At 43.2% G+C, this 20,263-nt stretch overlaps 1 protein-coding gene across 2 annotated transcripts in view; it reads right to left on the reverse strand.

Annotated features, from left to right (window-relative positions):
• Nucleotides 1-7,168: 7,168 nt before the first annotated feature.
• The window catches only part of strip2 (striatin interacting protein 2), a 47,840-nt gene continuing 34,745 nt past the window's right edge, over nt 7,169-20,263 (reverse strand). For both annotated transcript variants that reach the window (XM_083757650.1, XM_083757649.1), the window contains 9 exons: nt 18,593-18,664; nt 18,297-18,371; nt 17,693-17,790; nt 16,986-17,112; nt 14,169-14,269; nt 12,813-12,879; nt 12,128-12,232; nt 11,369-11,573; nt 7,169-8,607 (listed from right to left, as the gene is read on the reverse strand). In XM_083757650.1, the coding sequence (XP_083613776.1) occupies nt 8,354-8,607; nt 11,369-11,573; nt 12,128-12,232; nt 12,813-12,879; nt 14,169-14,269; nt 16,986-17,112; nt 17,693-17,790; nt 18,297-18,371; nt 18,593-18,664 (1,104 nt within the window). In that variant the 3' untranslated portion in view covers nt 7,169-8,353. The remainder of the gene's footprint in view (nt 8,608-11,368; nt 11,574-12,127; nt 12,233-12,812; nt 12,880-14,168; nt 14,270-16,985; nt 17,113-17,692; nt 17,791-18,296; nt 18,372-18,592; nt 18,665-20,263) is intronic.

Genomic DNA, 20,263 nt, shown 5'->3' on the forward strand with positions numbered 1-20,263 from the left:
TCAATAAACCATTAAAGGTATATTCAGTGATTTCACTCAAAAAACCTTAGGTTTCGTTTTTGGCTGTGGGACCCAGCCTTTCGTCCAATCAGGATAGAGAGTCAAAAACGAAACCTAAGGTTTTTTGACCCCCAGGGGTTAACTGGGGACAGGGAGGAACTCCTTATATGGCCAGCACACTCTATAGTAGGGAGGATTATCACAACAAAACAAAAAAATAAGTGATATTTGAATATACCTTTAAGGAAATAAACAACTCAAAGAACTAAACAATAACCCGTGGCAAACATCCAAGCAAAACTACAAAGCACATGGGCAGTGCAGTGAGTCCATGATGGATGATGAGGTGATTATGGCAATGAATAAACAGTTGAGTTTCCAGAGGCTTCTGACTCACATTTGTTCTTGGACGCACACAGTTCGAGGGTGAAGAGAGAGAGGGTGTTCTGGAGGTTGGTAGACAAGACACAGCATTGATTGATTGAAATATTTATTAACAGTTTGTAGAATTTACAGTACATTTTAAGCACAAACTCAATACAAAGACTGTCAACTGTGAGTGGACGACCCAATTAAGCATTACACTTGTTTACAACAGGGTCCACATTGTTCAATTCATCAAAACATTTAAAGACATACAGACATTTAGAGACATACAAATAGACATTTCTATGTAGCTAAAGTACAGAACAGGAATTCATCATATGGGAAGCAAAAAAGGGAAAAGATACAATATACAGTGAGGGAAAATGGGGGGGGGGGGGGGTGGAGGGGATTCAGATTTTACAGAGGCCAGTTTCGAATTGCAGCCATCCGTAGGTGCCCTTTGAGAGCGGTTTTGAAGGAGTACTGGAGTACTGGTGTGTGATGGGTGTGATGATCTTCTGAGCATATGTGGTCTCCACTCTCCACGAGACCCTTCATGGTAACGTAACCGCCAGTCACCGTATTTATAGTTTGTTACTATTATTGCTTTGGCGGATCGGCACAACTTTGACACAACCAACTTTATAACAATTCAGTTCAGTTCGTATTGTGGCAACAGGTGAGTAGTTGCCCCACACAGAGACACTATAGTTTAGAGATGACTAATTAATGGTAACTACTAGATAGCCACAAGCACAATATTATTTGATTCAAGTAGGCCTAATCATTCGAACGTTATCAACCCATAATCACCAGTAGGCCTATAGGCTACGAGTTTACTTTAATATCAAGACCATGCGATGGAGCCTAAGCGAGGTTAAGTTTAGGTTTAACTGACGGCTTTACCCTCCTTCGGTTATTATTGTTGAGCTGCCATTGAGTTGGGCAGTTGAAGTATGCAAATAGTAGTTGGCAGTCGTTCCGTAGTGAAAACACTGTACTGGTTGGTTCGAGTAAGAAGCACATTTTTGTTGAAATAGAGTTGTACTACTTTGTTTTCCCAGAGGGAAGACGGCCCAGCCGCAGACATGGACCGTTTTCCAGCCCTTACCAGAGGCATTAAAGAAGCTCGACAGACTAACTTACAGTAAGTCATTTTCTGTACTTGCATTTGGGTATAGAAGAGGAAAGGGAGGTTTGTTCCTTTTTCCTTTCCTGTTGAGCATTTCCTCAACCTATTGACGTCGATGGTCAGTTTAGGAGTTTACTAGTTTATTTTGCTCCAATTGTATTTTCATTCTGTCACAAAGTCTGTCACATAAAATCCTGGTAAACTATTTGGCAAATGAAATGAGCCACAATAGGGATGCTAGGGTTCAAGTGGTCAATGTAAAACAATATATAATAAACTATCATATTCTCAAAGATTTGGCGGCTCTTCCTATAGGAATGGTCAGTGTTTTACCAGTGAAATGATGAGTTGTGTCTCTTGTGTGTGTTTAGGACGATTCCTCCAGAGCAGCAGGCTGAGGCCAGAGACTGGCTGGACTCTGCAATCACTGAACTGCTTGTGGTAAGTGGCAATAGAGTAACAAGTATAACAAATATATATATAGCAAATATATCAATCAATCAATATATATATATATATAAAATATGTGTCAATCAATATAATAAACAATTTGTGTCTTCATGAACTAATGAGGAGTCCAGAGAGCTGGACTGTGCACTCCTGCGTGCTGCCATTGCACACAAATATCAAGAAGTGGTAAGTGGCAATAGAGTAACAATTATAACAAATATAGCAAATATATCTATATATATATATATATATATATATATATATATATATATATATATATATATATATATATATAAATAATATAATATGTGTCAATCAATATAATAAACAATTTGTGTCTTCATGAACTAATGAGGTAGTTAGTCAGGTATGTGCAGGTAGGCTACTGTACTACTGAGGGCATAGAGGGCAAAGCTGCAGAACGTATGAGGGTATTGAGGGCACTGACCCTTTTGACTATCTTAGATGGCAAACCCGTTGTTGTTGTGCAACTCTCTGTGCCCGGCCTAGGCCAAGCTGAAGGTGGCTGTGAGCACTGTGACGGAAGACAACGCCATCCTCCGCTCTCAGATTCTGGAGTCCCCAGAGGAGGTGGAGAAGATGAAGGAATCCATCAAGAACATCAAGGCTGCCAGGGTGAGTATAGGGACTTGATTGAATACTTATACTTATAACAGTTAGCAAATGGCACAGTGGTACGATTAGTGAGAAAAAAATTGTTCATGCATTGCACATCATATATAAATATAACGTAATGCTACTGACGCTGAGAGAGAGGGAATGGTGTCAGCCAAGGCGGCGTCGCCGATAGTAGTGTTTCAGCATTAGTCCGACACCAAACGCTAACGCTAACCTCACAGGGAAGCGTATTCAATACGAGACGTTTAAAGACGCGGCCATGATTATGATGATGTATGTGTGTGTGGATTGTAAAGATGATCTTGTTTCATTCTTTTCCTACCAGGTAAAGGCAGATGAGCATGTGGTGGAGGTACAGCGCAAAGCAGAGCTTCTGAACAACTTCCACCGTGAGGTGCAGCTCTCCTGCAACCTCCTGCAAGACCTGCAGACTGCCCTTGAGAACAACGAGCAGCTTGTGGCGGAGGTGAGCAGTGATGGAAGAGAAGTACTCATGTTTTTAAAAGTATCAATACCACAATATATAGAAATACTCTGTTACAAGTAAATGTCTGCTATTCAGCTTTTACTTGAGTTAAAGTACTAAAGAATCGGCATCAAAATATATTGATGCTAAAATAGTGCCTTGGACATGTATACACGGCATTTAGGTCCTTTTTAATGATATAAAACGGGATAGCTGTAATCCATTTTTGACAGCGGCCGTTGCTAGGCAACGCCTTGCTCAGAGCTCCCGGACATGTTTTGTGCACGCGCACAGCCATTCACTTCCTTGTTTACGGCCCGACAAAACGTACTATTATCTCTGAATCTACGGTGCCATCCATGAACGCCGATATTCTATCCTTCCGACTTAACCAAGCATCTCGTTTGGAAAATGAACGATTCTAACGAGGTAGCGCAAGGTAGTATTGGAACATACCTCATAGTTTTGGGGGGAAAGAGTAAAATCTGCCCATCTTGCTTGGCACTCTAGCACCATTTTTCTGAAAGTTTCCCTGGCAAAACTTTTCCCACCACTGTTTTGTAGGTGGATAAAAGCGTGGTGGAGTTTGAGAGGCAGCAGGAGGAGATGAAGAGCCTGCTCACAGAGGTCGACAGAGAGAAGTGCTCTCTTGAGAAGAAGGTGGACAAGTTGTCCAAACAGCAGCTCCGCAGGGAAAACTCAAAGGAGGCCCATAGGCTCCACGTTGAGGCTGTAATGAGGTACACCATACAGCTGTGTTTTCTTTTAGACTTCCAGTGGTGTTCAACCCCTTTTCATATCGAGTATCCAATTAGCCACACAAACCTAACGCGACCCCGGCAGATGGGGGCAGTATTGATTCACTAGTTCACAATAGAGCATCGCAGTCCCGCCCCTTTTCATGGCCCAGAAGAGAATTTCCCATTAATTTTTCCCTATTTAAATACAATTAATAATACTTTCTGAAACGTCTATGGGAAAAAAATAATGGAAAATTCTCTTCCAGGCCATGAAAGGGTGGCGGGACTGCGACGCTCTACCGGGTGTTACGGTCACGCCATCGAGAAGCGCCTGCGTAGCAATTGCATTTCCCAGCGCCTTAAAATTGGAAAATCGTCTTCTATTCTTGAAAGCAAACGAAGACATGACCTACACATCCGACACGATAGTGAGGGGTTTATAAAAGGTGTTGTACCTAAAGCTATCAGGTGTTCATTTCATTAATTGGATTTGCTTTGCGTTATATATTATAATTGGCAAAGTAATTCAATGTATTCCAGTCTTTATAAACCTGTGTTCATCCCAAAAGGTCAACACAATATAAAATGAAACGTCTTGTCCCCAACAGGAAGTGCGACTTGATCGTTGAGACACACTTGTTGCAGTCACAACTTTTGGTAAGCCTTTAGAACAGTTCATTATTTAAGAGCAATGAAGGAATTTGATGTTTATGTGCCGTTTGTAATGTTTTCTGTATGGCACTGGCAACTAGCCAACAACAGATGGGAATTGGCATTCTTGCTAAATCCGGTGTATTTACACTACATTTTAAATGTAATGTCCCTTAATATGCGCTGCCCGTCCAAATAAACGTGTGTGTGTGTGTATAAATAAATGTCAACTAACCAAAGCGTTTTGTTGTGTGCAGGATCTGCTTGATCGGATTAAACTGACAGCTACAATCAAGCGTTTTAATAAATGGAACCTGGATGGAAAGCTGGAAAGAAAATAAATGTTTGTTAATACCTTTTTTTCCCCCAACCTTTCTTTCCATGATTGTTTAGTTATAAGGGGTTCCCGTCCTAAACGGGTTAAACAAAGCTTTTCAAAATGATGTCATTTCACTGTTCAATTCTATTAAATGATGCTGTTCAAAGACACGCTCTGTGACTTCATTTCTGTCATAACTGTTTATGACCGATTCTTTACCCGATCATACAGCAAATGTAGCATTCTCCACTTTGACCCCATACTTATGTTTAGTGTCCAGAGAGAATCGCACGCACACAGTTTGACCCCAAGTTCTGTTCAAGAGTAGGGGGTGAGAGAGAATTTCATTTCATAGGCTGCATCATTTATATTTCAAACAATCAAATATATAACCCAAAAGGTTTTCATAATGGTTTATTAAGCAATTCTAATATGTCACTCTATTGAATAATGCCTCTATGGATCCGTAATTGCACATACCCCCGAACTCCTTCAACAAGTATTCTCCTAGACTAGAGATGTGGAAACCTTTATAATGAAAGCACACATAGTAGTAACATCCATACAACACTAAACATGTCTGGTCAACGACCAGAATGACAACATAATAAGCAGTATTATCAATGATGTGATTAATACTGTTAACATGTTCCTGCATGGTATAAAGAAACGTTTTGTATTGCAAAAATCGTATGTTGACCAGAGAATAACACATACGACCATGGCCCACATGAGGCAACAATGAAGAAATTACATTTAAATGACAAAATCATGGCACTCAACTTTGGCACAAAATGCAATGAAACAAATGTCTGAAACATGACATATACAACTTCATATTCAGCCATTATTCACCGACTGCATGAATGTGTGGTAATACTCCTACAGTGGTCTACACAGTAAATGTTCAGTGAGTCAGTTATTATATTATCGACAATTTGTGTATTTTGTCGACAATTTGTGTATTATTCACACATACTGTACAAGTAGTGAGCTAGACATTAGCAAGGAAAACCTTTTCAAACTTTCACAATATATCATCATAAAACCTGAGAATCTAGAGGAACATATACAATATTCATTTTGAAAGAACTGACCATTCAGAAAAACAGCTTATATAATGAACAAACGTGGAATAAAATCCAACGTTGGCGTGAGGAAAAAGTGTGCCAGAAACATTGCTTGTCATCATGAAGGAGAACCAATCCAAATATTTAAAAAAATGCAGCTTTTTGGCAGCAGAATCACTCAAAGATTGTCTTTATAAAGATCTGTCTCGGTCTGTTCAAAGATGATTGGCTACACCGAAACTCAACCTTGTTTGCTCAACCAAGCTTCGGGACCAAAACAGTTGTTCACCAACATCATCAAAACCAAACCAAACGATATGGGGGACAAACATGCTCTGTGCTTTTCTGTGTGCTTTTGAACATTCCAGGATATTTAGAAGTGGTAGTGATGCATGGGTCTGTTTGTGTTTGTTTTGGAGAGACGTACCAGACCCAGCGAACCCGGAAAAAGATCTGCTAACAAACCCGAACCATACATCTTCGCGGGCAGGGCTGACCCGCCCACCTGAACCCGCAATAATTGCATCTGAAGCTGATCAAAACTGCGTGTTGCATGTAGACCCGTGCATCACTAACTTAGACTTCTAATATATGCTTTGTCGCACAACCACGAAGCTCGACGTAAACGACTAATCTCTGAATGATAAACGTGTCGATATAAACATGCAACAGAGTATACAGTACAACAAATTAAGCTTAAAAGATAAACTTCGAGAACTCTGCTTAGGTAGTTTAGGGTGAGGAAATGACTTGAGGTTGCCGAGAGACATCCGAGGAGAAAAATAGCACTGTTTTTTCTTTGTGTGTGTGTGACGACTCTGTTCTTCACCAGCAAGAGCGGCAGAATGCTCGCCAAGGCCACGTGGAAGCTCAGTGGTTTTATTGTGCTGTTGTCAGGGCGGAAGGGAAGCGCAAAACATGTGGGGGCCGGGGACCAGGTTGAGAGCAGTTAAATGCATCTTCATTCTCATTGCAATCAAACAAAGTTTGTCTCGATGGCGTCACAGATAAGCGTCTCTGGTAGTCTCTGGGCTCTGGGTTTTCACTTTGAAAGAGTCTGTCGAGTTTGAAGATATTAACTGACATCCCCATGCCTGTGGGAGGCCCGAGAACAGATGGGTGATCCCCAGTTCCTCTCAGGAATAGCTTGTTCAGAGATGTGTGCTGCGAGAAGGTCTCACACTCACACACACACACACTCACATCACAAGCAACTCATAACTTATAGCTAGATATTAGGTTTTTGGTGCTACAAGCATCACTACCACATTCAAGGAACCCCCCCCCCCCCCCCCCACCCCCACCATCAAAGTTACCCTGGTTTTATTACACAAAACACGAAACAAATCAAATGCTAAAATTAATAATAATCGACAATGTCTATCTTTATAAAACGGACATAAAACCGCATACCAAGACATACATAATTCATCAGTAGGGTGGCTGTGGACAGTTAAAAAACCTGCCTATCAATGTCACATCATCGGTGGGGTTTCTGTGCCGATGTAAACTACAGCCTCTCTCTTCCTGGGATAGTAGAATAGAAGGCATTGTTATTGCATCAATATAAAAAATAAATGAATAATAATGTGTTTGGAATTACCGGCACCACTGAATGTCACCGGGCAGGTTTCTGAACCGTTTACATCCCCCCTGAGACACAGAGTGAGCAGACAGAAATGAGCCTTAGTGAAGACTAATAATTTGAGTTGGGTTGAAAATAAAAGTGGTCCTCTTTTAATTATAAAAGGGTCCAAAACACAGCTTGTCTGTTGTGGTGCATTTGTTTTGCAACAAGGTGTGTGTGTGTGTGTGTGTGTGTTTGCTTCTGCCCATCAGGTACATGTATTCTCACAGTAGTCATAGGCACGTTTGTGTCGTGTGTGTGTGTACTGTGTATGTGTATGTGTGTGTGTGTGTGTGTGTGTGTGTGTGTGTGTGTGTGTGCGCGTGCGTGCGTGCGGCATCCAAGTTTGTGCGTGTTGTTTGAGACAATGGATGAAATCAAATATGATACTATTTGTGACCGAATACCTCAATATCAATATTATGACGATAATATCAAAATTGTGATGATAAAATCGATATGACAATTCATTTGATCCAATAAAAAAAAAAAAGAAAATAAATCTATTTTCACAATTTCTTAAAACATTCGACGTAGTATAAAACTAGGGCTGAAGTGAACACGTGTATGCAATATGTCACTATATGATAAATAATTTATGCAATATGTCACTATATGATAATTTATGCAATATGTCACTATATGATAATTTCCAAAAATCCAGAAAAACTATGCTGTTTGTTCCGGTAGCGCAGCTCAGAATCTGTTCTTGAGAGATTACTGTGGCCTTGACGATACCGATAGAACATCCATATGTTGCCCGGGTCTACATCCAACCATCCCTCAAATCTGCAGCAGCCCCCCATCATCACCCTTTGCTCCATCTTCCTCTAACCCAGTAATTCTCTCTCTCCCCCATCGCTGGTACTACCCCCCTTCCCCCCCTCCCACCATCAGTGGTCCTGCAGCAGCCCGTCCCACTGGATGGGCTGGGAGAACACCTCCCTCTCCAGCCACATCTCGTAGCTGTAGTGGAAGTCGTCGGGCAGCTCCACGCGCTGGCCCAGCACACTCTGCAGGCAGTTGTCCACGGGAGCAAACTCGCCGCTCATGCGGTTCTGGTCGTAGCGGCGGCCGTTGAACTTCTCGATGCTCTCGCGCAGCGCGCACTCCTCCGCCTGGAAGTCCCACGGCCGCGCGTCAATGTCTGCGTGGGGGAAGGTATAGCGGAAGACAGAGAGGGAGATGTGAGACCGTCCGGGACTCCACTGAGTGCATTGCATTGCGTTGCGTTTGGACGGGCGTCAAAATGAAACCGTAGGCAGTGGAGCACCCATTGACGATGACGCGATGCTGATGGACGCCCGAATCCCGATGGCCGCAGTGGAGCTTTGGCCTAACATTGACAGTGTTCTGCAGGCAGTAATAAGCATACTTATGTGATAATTATTTACTTAGAGTAAATAAGTAACATGATCGTTATTATTTAGAGTGCACTAGAGACTAGAGAGAACAATGTGTGCATCATAGAAGCTAGGACACGGTAACCAATGAATCTAGCATCTGTTGTAGCGTCATGCTATCTACCCAAAATGGCAATCTGTACAGTATAGGATAACACCAGGTAACCAATTAATCTACCATCTGTCTAAACAACATGGCATCTAAATATCATTCTAGAAACTATAGAGGGTATCCAGTGACATGACCATCATCATACCCGGAGGTTATGCAGGAAAGCCTATTGAATGAGTGGCTTTCTGGCCCTGACAGCCTACTGACTGAGTGGCATTCTGGCCCTGACAGCCTATTGAATGAGTGGCTTTCTGGCCCTGACAGCCTACTGACTGAGTGTCATTCTGGCCCTGACAGCCTACTGACTGAGTGTCATTCTGGCCCTGACAGCCTACTGACTGAGTGGCTTTCTGGCCCTGACAGCCTACTGACTGAGTGTCATTCTGGCCCTGACAGCCTACTGACTGAGTGTCATTCTGGCCCTGACAGCCTACTGACTGAGTGTCATTCTGGCCCTGACAGCCTACTGACTGAGTGTCATTCTGGCCTTGACAGCCTACTGACTGAGTGTCATTCTGGCCCTGACAGCCTACTGACTGAGTGTCATTCTGGCCCTGACAGCCTACTGACTGAGTGTCATTCTGGCCCTGACAGTCTACTGACGGAGTGGCTTTCTGGCCTTGACAGCCTACTGACGGAGTGGCTTTCTGGCCTTGACAGCCTACTGACGGAGTGGCTTTCTGGCCTTGACAGCCTACTGACGGAGTGGCTTTCTGGCCTTGACAGCCTACTGACGGAGTGGCTTTCTGGCCTTGACAGCCTACTGACGGAGTGGCTTTCTGGCCTTGACAGCCTACTGACGGAGTGGCTTTCTGGCCTTGACAGCCTACTGACGGAGTGGCTTTCTGGCCTTGACAGCCCATACATCCAAACAGAAATGTCCTATCTGAATACTTTGCCACTCGCTTTGCCACTCACGTTGCGCATGCGAACACACTCTATTGGATGGTAAACAATTAACCTAGAATGTATCTGAATTAGATAGTGTGCCATCTAAACCAGTGGTTCCCAAAGTTCCAGTACACTCTCAGACAGAGTTAAATTAACATTGATTTTAAATATATAAATTGGGGGTCCGTCATTAAATCATTAATGTCATTAAATGGGGGTCCGTAGCCTAATGCAGGTCAAACTGGGAGTCCTTGAAATTAAACGGGTTGAGAATCAGTGCTAGAACCGTAAGAATCTTCTCTTATAGGCGTTCCTGGCATATCTTTTCATATGGGGGTCCGCGGGATAATTAGTGTCAATTTGGGGGTCCTTGACAAGAAAAAGTTTGGAAACCACTGATCTAAATCACATTCTTAGCATTCGTGGTGGAGAAAAAGAGATCACAGAAGAGGAGAAATAAGTAATGTGTCTGCATGGCAGCCATATATTTTTCAGTTGCTAGCATCAATCGATAGAGAGAGGATGCCAAGAAGAAGGGCTACAGAGAGTCAGGTGCTCTCTCTCTCTTTCTGCCACCTGCAGTGACAGATACACAGATCCAGAGTGTCCCTTTTCCCTGTTACCATGGAAACACATCTCTCACACACACACACACACACACACACACACACACACTATGTCTATGTCTATGAACTATGTCAAAAATGTAACTTAGCCCATTCTGACCGGGCACCCATTTTGGTGTCGGCATCATGTCGTGCTTTAGCTATTTAAAAATAGCAGATCTACAAGTTCATATCGCGCCACCGAGTGGCGCGATACGAGCTTGTAGGTCTGCTATTTCTTGAAAAATCGAAGAACGACTGACATTTTTAGGATCTGATCTCAGGTCAGAATGGGTTAATCAGACCAGTGTGTGTCCAGTGGAAACTCAGAATGGGTTAGAGTTGTTGTGTGGAAATAATAAAAATGTCCCCCCCTTCTATTTAGCCTAGAACTTCTAGAACTTGGTCATGTGATCAGTGACATCGGTGTACTGCAGAGTAAACCGACATGTTGTCACTGATCACATGATCCAAAGCATAGACCTCCAGTCCAGACACAAACATTAACATTAACATTCTGACCTGAGATCAGATTCATACGAGGTTTCCACTGGACACACACTGGTCTGATGAACCCATTCATCAGACCCATTCTAAAAATGTCAGTCGTTCTTCGATTTTTCAAAAATAGCAGACCTACAAGCTCGTATCGCTCCACTCGGTGGCGCGATATGAGCTTGTAGATCTGCTATTTTTAAATAGCTAAAGCACGACATGATGCCGACACCAAAATGGGTGCCCGGTCAGAATGGGTTAAATGCCATGGACAATGAATGGACAATTTTGAGTGTTTGTGTAAACACAAAGATTTGCGTAACACAGACATTGATGATTGATGACAAAGGTGAGGACGTAAATTGTGACACGGGTGTGATTTAATCAGGCTGTGTTCCTCACCGTTGCCGTAGGCCCAGTCGTCGTTGAGGCGGTGTCGGACCTTCTGGTAGATGGCCGACATGGTCTTCATGTTGCTCTTGCGCCACTGGCGGCCCAGGTACTTGGTCTGGATCTTCAGCAGCTTGAGCACGTACAGCTGCATCATGGCCTGCTTCACCTTCAGCGCCCTCTTCAGGATGGGAGCCGACTTGAACACCACCAGCATCTGACGGGGAACACAACAGCTCATTGGAGTGGGATCTATGCGCACGGAATAACTCGTCCTACATCCGGGGCAAGGTGAAGACACCAACGTCATTTACGCTATCGCGCAATTGCAGACGGCAGAATCGTCACACCATGGGAGCCAAACTACAACCGGAAGTTCGGTGGAATGCATTGGAGTCAACGAGAGCCCTGTGATCAGCTCATGAACAAACATTATTTCTGAATGACTGAGACCATTGTAAAGTAATCACTTCTGGAAAGTAACAGAAGACCTATAGAACATTATTGTCTGCCGTGTTGCTTTTTGATGTGTACAAGTACAGTGAGTACTGTCCACAGTTTCCTGTCTGGCAGCCAAATCTTGCGAGACCCCGAGACAGAAACTAGACCTGCCGCTGTTTAGATCCTCAAATAAAGTTATGTACTGTGCACATCGAAAAGCAAGTGATTAGAAAACAACCTGTGATATGTCTTCTTTTATATTACTGAACCGATTATGTGACAAACGGTCACAATTGTTCCGAAATAATGTTTGTTTGTGTGTGTGTGTACCATGGTCCTGGAGTGCTTCCATTTGGTCAGCTTGTTGAGAATCCTCAGCAGATTGATACAGGAGAACAGATTCCTCCAACAAAACTGATTACAGTCACCTGCTTCCTGGAAATGTGCACACGCACGCGCGCGCACACACACACACACACACACACGCGCGCACACACACACAAACAAACACACACACACACACACACACACACACACACACACACACACACGCGCACACACAAACACACACACACACACACACACACACACACACACACACACACACACACACACACACACGAAAACACCAGACATCCATTGAGATATGCATAACATGGCATATTAGTTATTACGCATGTCTGGGACATACAAAAGCAGGCAGGGCCGATTTTATGGCCAGGGAGTCATTTTGACTGAAAACGAATGATTGGAACGGATTCAGCAGTATTTACACACCTCACAAGCTCATATTGGCCAATATTAAAATGTCCTGCTTTTAGCCCTAGGCCCTCCGGGTACCCCAACTTTGATTGGCTCCCACAAAGTTTCCCAAGGGAGTTGGCTTGGAACAAATGTTTCTGTGATAGTAGACACCTTTATGAACACATCTGTGAAGAAAACTAGTGGTAAGCATTTTTATGCAGATTCGCCAGAACTTTTGCTAATTTTCCCTAACTAACAGCTGTGGACTCACCAGGCTCTCTGCAGTCAGTTCGGGCATCTCATGGACCACACAGTGAGGGAAGTCCAACACACAAATACTGCAAAGACCACACACAGGGTGACCGTTTACGTCACATACAGACATAACAAGGCCTGGAATTTCATAATTTTATGGGCATTTTTAGTGATGTCAATTATGGCATAAAGGCCATTATGTCAGCTAGGGCAGCAAGGCCATCAAAGGAAACAAATTATTTTAGGTACTGTATATTTTTGTGCATACTTTTAAGTATAACTATAAATTATATAAATGAAGACAAAAATACAGTTAATTTCACACATATATTTACTATTAATTTACAAAAAAATTGTACAAACTTAAAAGTTCATACATACTCAACTTAAACCCATTCTGGACGGGAAACCGTTTTGGTGTTTTAACTAAGCATTATTTAGCTATTGAAAAATTGCAGATCTACAAGCTCATTAGATAAAAGAAGAAGGTCTGCTATTTTTTTTTATCGTGAAAATGCGGCACAAATCTTTGAATATATATTATTTCAGAAGACCTTTTATTTATTTCAACGTCAGGCCTAAGCTAATCGGTCACTGACCGGACCCATTTGACGATGGGGATGTAAGGGGTGATTTAAGTATTCACAATCTCAACAAGACATCTGGTGCCTAAACATGGTAATGACAGGAACGCAACAAAGGACAAAATTCAGCTGGGGGAACTGGGGCAGTGCAGGCATGGCATCAAGGCCACTGTGGCCTTATGTTAGGGTACAGTATATCATTTCATAACTGCATATGGCCAAATTGAGGGGCCCTGCTGTGGACATGCCACAATTATATGCAGCGTATATACTGCAGTGACTCTAAAATGTACTCACTTTTTACACATGATCTTGTAGTCCAAAATGATTTCATACAAATCTTTTGTGTTTTTTAATATAGGCCTACCACGAGTACCGTGTCAAGAGAACGTTTGTGACTGGCCGAGCACACAATGCATACAGGCACAGAGAACATACTGTACACTTGACTACGGAATGCAGAGAAGACACGCACTCAAATGAAAGTTTCCAAGCCCGACATAACGGATATAGTACAAATTTCATCGATCCTATAAACCAGATCAGTGTGGCGTGAGATTGGTAGGTCTGGGTTAAATTCCTCAAACCAAAGAGTATAACAATGGGGGCCAATTAATGCCTCCCTGCTTGCCACTCAGTGTCCAGGTGGTGTAGGTACATCACATTGTTTAGTAGGTCCGCTAGTAAGATTAGGCCATTTCCGTGGAACGTTCGCCACAACAACAGGGAACCTAGGGTTCAAATTGTTAAGCTGTGGATCACAGCAGAGCACGGAGAGGCTTCTTTACCTGTTTTTGGCACTGATGTAGGACATGATGTTCTGGTTGAAGAACTTGAGGATGAGCGGGATGCAGTTGGCAAACACCAGGTGCTGGGAGACGATCTCAAACTGCAGAGGCAGAGGAACAGAGGAAAGCGGTCTCTGCTTGTTTAAAGCCACATTGCATCGGTGTACAGTACCGTCTCTCTTCTCCCACTGTGGATTGATCTTTGAGACATACCTTCCCGATACCCATACAGTAACTTGCGTATTGTTATCTCCCGATACAGAGTACCCGATCCAATATCGGTGTGTAATAACAACTAAAATCTAGAACAGTGGTGACCGGGTATCCTCTGGGTTCCTTGAGGGGGTTACAGGTCAGTAAGACTGAGAGTGTATACTAATGGAACCAAATGGACCCATAATGGTCCATTTGGTTCCTCAGAGTTATGGGCGTTCGGGAAATTACAAAGTTTGAGAACCATTAATAGTTGTTAAAGGTAGTGTAAGTGATATTAGCCAGAAAATAGCAGTCAGATGAATAAGGTTAGCAAGAGTTACCAGCCAGCATGTTAGTGCTGTGGGAACCAACACACGGGCACCGGTCACGAGGACGTCCCACATTAACATATCTAGATGTACTCAAGAACGACGCAGGAGCGCAAAGCACTTAACGAGCTGGCCAGATGTATGGAGAACCGGGAGGACTGGAAGCATGGAGGGCTCGTCTGAGGACGACCTAGAGAGAGAATTACGGTATCGGAACAACTCTAATTGATCTGTAGTTAATCTAGGGCTGTCCCCTCAAAAATGATATCGTTAATTAGTGTACTGGGTCTTAGTCGACAATGACTTAATTAGATAATTAGTCGTTCTGCTTCCTTGCCGAGAGATTTACAGTATGTCGTTTTGTGCAGTGATGGGTTTAAGAGATTTGTAAAAGCTTCTAGTACACATTCCAGTTAGACAGGCTTGATTTATAACAATTGTACCGTGGCCGGCTAACAATATAAAGAGACATATTTATAGGAGAGGTAGACCCACCAAAAGATAAATGACCTCAGCCACATCTTCATCTTCACAAATATAAATAATTGATTCTTGCTGTCATCTAATATTATGTCTCATACAAAATGTAAAAGGTCTGGTAGGTCTGGTACAGCAGTGGCACTGTAGTGGTGCTATACATCAATAGTAACAAAATCACAAATCATAGCGACAGCCATACCTACAAGAAAATTGACTACGTGAATCTAAGGATATGAATCAAATGTGTATAAGTTATCTTGCTGCACTGGCTCCTTTGCCTGCCCTCCCTGGGTTCTCTTTGCATGAACCAATGTGTTTATCCATTTGTGTCCCACTCCTCCTCTGCCAGCAGAGGGCGCTCCATTGCTACCACACTCACAGCTTATACAGTCCTACCTGGCACCAAAGGCTATGTAAGGTTCTAGTTCTATTCTATGCCATGACATGCGCCTTAGCCATTGGAAGCAAATGGAATGCATTGAAGTTGGTGACAGCCGGGTGGACAGGCCTATGAATAAACAAAACTATTTTATAACTACCATATTAGATAAATTGCCTTTGTCAGGTAATAATACAAATAAATAAAAGAAGACCTGCTTTCCGATCTTGCTTTTTTAGCATATCGCTGCTGCCGGGCAGAAATCTTGTACGTGAATTAATGCTCTACTTGAATTAATGCTCTACTTGAATTAATGCTCTACTTTTCTTCTGCATGGAAGAGTGTCACACAAAAGGAGAGGAACATATCAGATCTACAAGCTCACAACGCAAGCTGTTATGGGCTGTCACTACGAGAAATGGGTGCCAGGCTGTCACAAATTGACAGTCTCACGAAGAGTCCATATTTACAGCACAGTCAGAAACTTGCCCTGTGCTCTTTAGAAGCAACGGTCGTTTTCTGTACATACAGTATGCTTATTGACACTAGTGTTGATGAATTCTTGTATATGTTGTTGTATGTCTTTAAATGTCATGATGAATCCAATACATAGGACCACAATGGAAACAAGCCCCTGGGGCTCTTTGTGTCATCTTTTTATCATCGTTGTTGCATGCTCGTACCACTGTACCGTTTGCAAACTGTTAATGAAGTATTCATTCAATTGAAACCGGGGGCAAAAATACCAACGAGAGCAGAATTGTAAGTTGTAACAGCGTGTCAACTCCTTGAAATGAGAACCAAAGCATCTCTCTCTCTCTCTGAGCCAGGGGTTTGTGACTGAGCGCAGGCTATCAGTGTGAAGCAGGACGATAGGAGGTTTAAGAGAGCGGGTCGTTGTCTGTCGCAGAGGGGACAGGAGGGGAGAGGAGCGGGGATGGAGGTGTGCTTTAATACAGGAGGTAAGTGTCTGTGTGGGGGTGGGGAGGATGGCTGAGGTGAACCCGATGGGGGGCAAAGAGACATGGAAGAGCAGCATGAAGGAGAGAGAGAGAGGGGGGGGGGTGAGATAGACATAGGGAGAAGACAGAAAAATATCGTAGATGTCGGGGCAGGAACCTCGCACACCTGATTTCAACTTTCCATGTTTTTTTCATAATGGCGAATGACCTACGACGTCGTCATAAAAGAGTGTCGCACAAAAGCAGCTAATAGCTAAAAAAGCAGATAATAACTGATCTACAAGCTCACAATTGTGACTCGTTGTGAGCTTGTAGATCGGCTATTTAAAAGAAAAACATTATGGTAATGAAAAGGGAAAATTTTCACTCAACAGCGATGACATGCTGAGCTGTGGCAAGGTGCTGGTCCCAGGATGGACCGGGCCTGTGTGTGTGCGCGCGCGCGTGCGTGCGTGCGTGTGACTGTGTGTACCTGGTAGATGTGGTTGAGTTTGAGGTGTTTGAGCAGCAGTAGCAGCAGAGCAGAGATGGCCTTCACAATGATCTCCTTGTGTCTGTTCACGTCGATGCCCAGCTTCATGCTCTGCAGCACTGTGATGCTGACACACACACACACACACACACACACACACACACACACACACACACACACACACACACACACACACACACACACACACACACACACACACACACACACACACACACACACACACACACACACACACACACACACACACACACACACACACACACACACACACACACACACACACACACACACACACACACACACACACACACTTTCAACATCATCTCCAATTCTCCACGGGTCCTCACCAATGCGCACTCCAGGGACGGGTTGCATTTCTGTCTACATGCTCCGTCTCTCAGAGGGGAACTGTGGTTTTCTAACTGTGCACCTCTGAGACAGCTTCATGTATTGTTTTATAGTACAGGTTATCAAGTACCCTACAGCAGCAAAGCTTAATGTCTCCTAAACATGTATTTAAAACAAACTAATCTACAATTCATTGTACAACAGTGATTTATACTACTTCATTGTACAACGTACAACATAGTCATAGTGAGCTTGTAGATGTTCCATTTTAACTGGTTACTTGCGCAAGCAAAGCGTGCAAGTACTGCGATCGGCTTGGTATCGTCTTGTGTACTCACGGCATTTCCTCAGGCAGGACGTCAGCTAAGATGTTGATGGAGTCCGTCTTGGCTTTGGAGGTGGGAGCGGCGGCCAGTAGCAGCTTCAGCAGGGCAATCTGAACATGGAATATCAGTGTTGGCAGGCCTGTCACAACATGACCTCCTCGTCGCAACTTATTTGAGATAATCACAATTTATTTAGCATACTTGACTACATACTCGGTTATAACGGGGCAAACATCTGTGTCATTTTAGCTATATTATGCATTAGCAACATAGGTTGTTCAGAAAACCATTTATAATTTAGGCATTTAGCAGACGCTCTTAGTCCAGAGCAAAGAACAACACAGGGTAATGCATCAATAATTATACATAAGCTAAGAACCTAAGATCCATCTAACAGCAGAATATCTGTACAATGAAACTCAGAGTATACACTATTGAGTGCTATGTATGGAGTTCCCTGTCAGCCAATGCCCAAATATGAACATACAGTATGATGTCATATTGACGACATCAGTGTACTCCATATATGGGGAGTTATCAATATTCCATCACCTGGGATCCAGGAAGAAGAAATGTCTAGGATGCTTGGAGTGAAGGGTGTTCCGGAGGTACTCACCACATACTGGGAGAGGTTGGGGAGCATGCCCAGATACAGCATCTCTGTTGGTGTGTCTTCCACCTCCTCCTGCCCCTGTGACACACACACACACACACACACACACACACACACACACACACACACACACACACACACACACACACACACACACACACACACACACACACACACACACACACACACACACACACACACACACACTTCAAACTTTGTATGGACACGGTCAACACCCAGCCATTTTTCAAGGTTTGCATATACTGTACATACATAATACAATGTGATTAAGAACTGACCAAAGTCATTGGACACTGCTGTAGCTCCTGTTCTCTCTTGATCTGTACCTCTGCGATGGACACGTACTTGTGCTGGAGGGGGTCAAACACACATCACATCAGGTTTAAAGAAACTCAAGACAACTGTGGTCAAATTGCGGAAAATCATCGATTGGACCGATGGCCACCTGATGGGACTATGTGCACCCTGACTGCGTTCCATTTCTGCTTGCTATAGTATACCAATATATAGTCTGTACAGTAACAGGGCTCTCTCTCTCTACATTTTCAGGTCAGCATACCAATTTGATCCCATCAGGAGAGAGAACTCATACAGGCTGCAGGATAAACAAGTGGAACTGGAAGTGATGACACACAAAGCAGTGAACACACAGTGACACCATTTTAACTGGAAAACTATAAACTAAAGCTGAAAAATGGGTACTATTCATTTTTTTTTCCTGTTTATTAAAGAGCTGGAGAGATGGGCAGACCCCTGTTAGTAACCATATCAATTATTATTGGATATTATCTGAATAATATAACTTTAAACTTAGCTCTAAACTCTTTTGTTTTCACGAAAAAATATCACTTACACTACCTTTAAGACCATTCGATTCTGGGTAATAGGTGAAAATCAGGCAAAAATTGCTACAGAATTTATACGCCCATGTCGCACTTGTAGATGAGCAATTTGCCAGCTGTCATACAGTCTCTGTCGGGTGGAATCCTCATAATATGACGACATAATATGACCAAAACCATAAAAGCAGCAGATCGACAAGCTCAAAACGTGTCACTTCGCGACACATTTCAAGCTCAAAACAGTTTGACGCTGTAGTATGATCAAGTAGAGCATTAACTAGCGCCCATCAAATAGTATGGCGTATATGGAGAGAAGGGTTTTTATTTAATTTTTTTGCGCTTTTTCTGCCTTTATTTGAATGTGTACAGTAAGCTGTACACTTGGGGAGGGGGGAGGTGGGAGATTAATCGGCAAACACATCTGTATCGGCCGATTCTAGTTTTTTTTAGATTAATCGGCATCGGTTTCTTTACAGATCGGTGTCTTTACAGATAAACAAGCCCAAAGTAACAGCTTGAACAGATCTACAAGCTTGCAATATTAATTATAAAAGGTATTTAAGTTAAATCTGACTAGCCTAAGCCTGCAGTGCAGACACCCTGTTACGTGTATTTTTCAGAATGGACAGAATTATATTTTTTCAATACAGAATGAGATCATATCGACATTGGTAATATCGGTTATTGGCCATAACAGCAATGCAATTATATCGGATATCGGCCAAAATGTCTCATCGGCACATCCCTACAGTATGTGTTTAAGACCTTCAGGGTTTGTTCACAGCAGGCAGAAAGCCACCTCTGACACTGCCAGCCGGCCATGGCAGCTCGCCAACCAGGCACGTCCCACGGGGAGGAGCGTTAATGGGACGCGCTGAGTGACAGTAACAGGAGCATTCCTCCGCGTTGACGGTACGCGCACGTCGGTTACATTGCAAGCAACAAGCTATGGATTGCTAAAGAGTCGCGGCGGTGCTACGCCGGGCCGAACACTTGGCAGTGATGGAGCAATCGATTTGAGGACGTGCTCAGCCACACAATGAGCCGGAGCTCAGCTAATCTAGAGGCTAAGGAGGAGTAATGGAGGGAAATTACAAATGTGCGGGT

This window comes from Protomyctophum parallelum (assembly GCF_964188405.1).
Source record: "Protomyctophum parallelum genome assembly, chromosome: 22".
In the NCBI taxonomy this organism is placed as follows: Eukaryota; Metazoa; Chordata; class Actinopteri; order Myctophiformes; family Myctophidae; genus Protomyctophum; species Protomyctophum parallelum.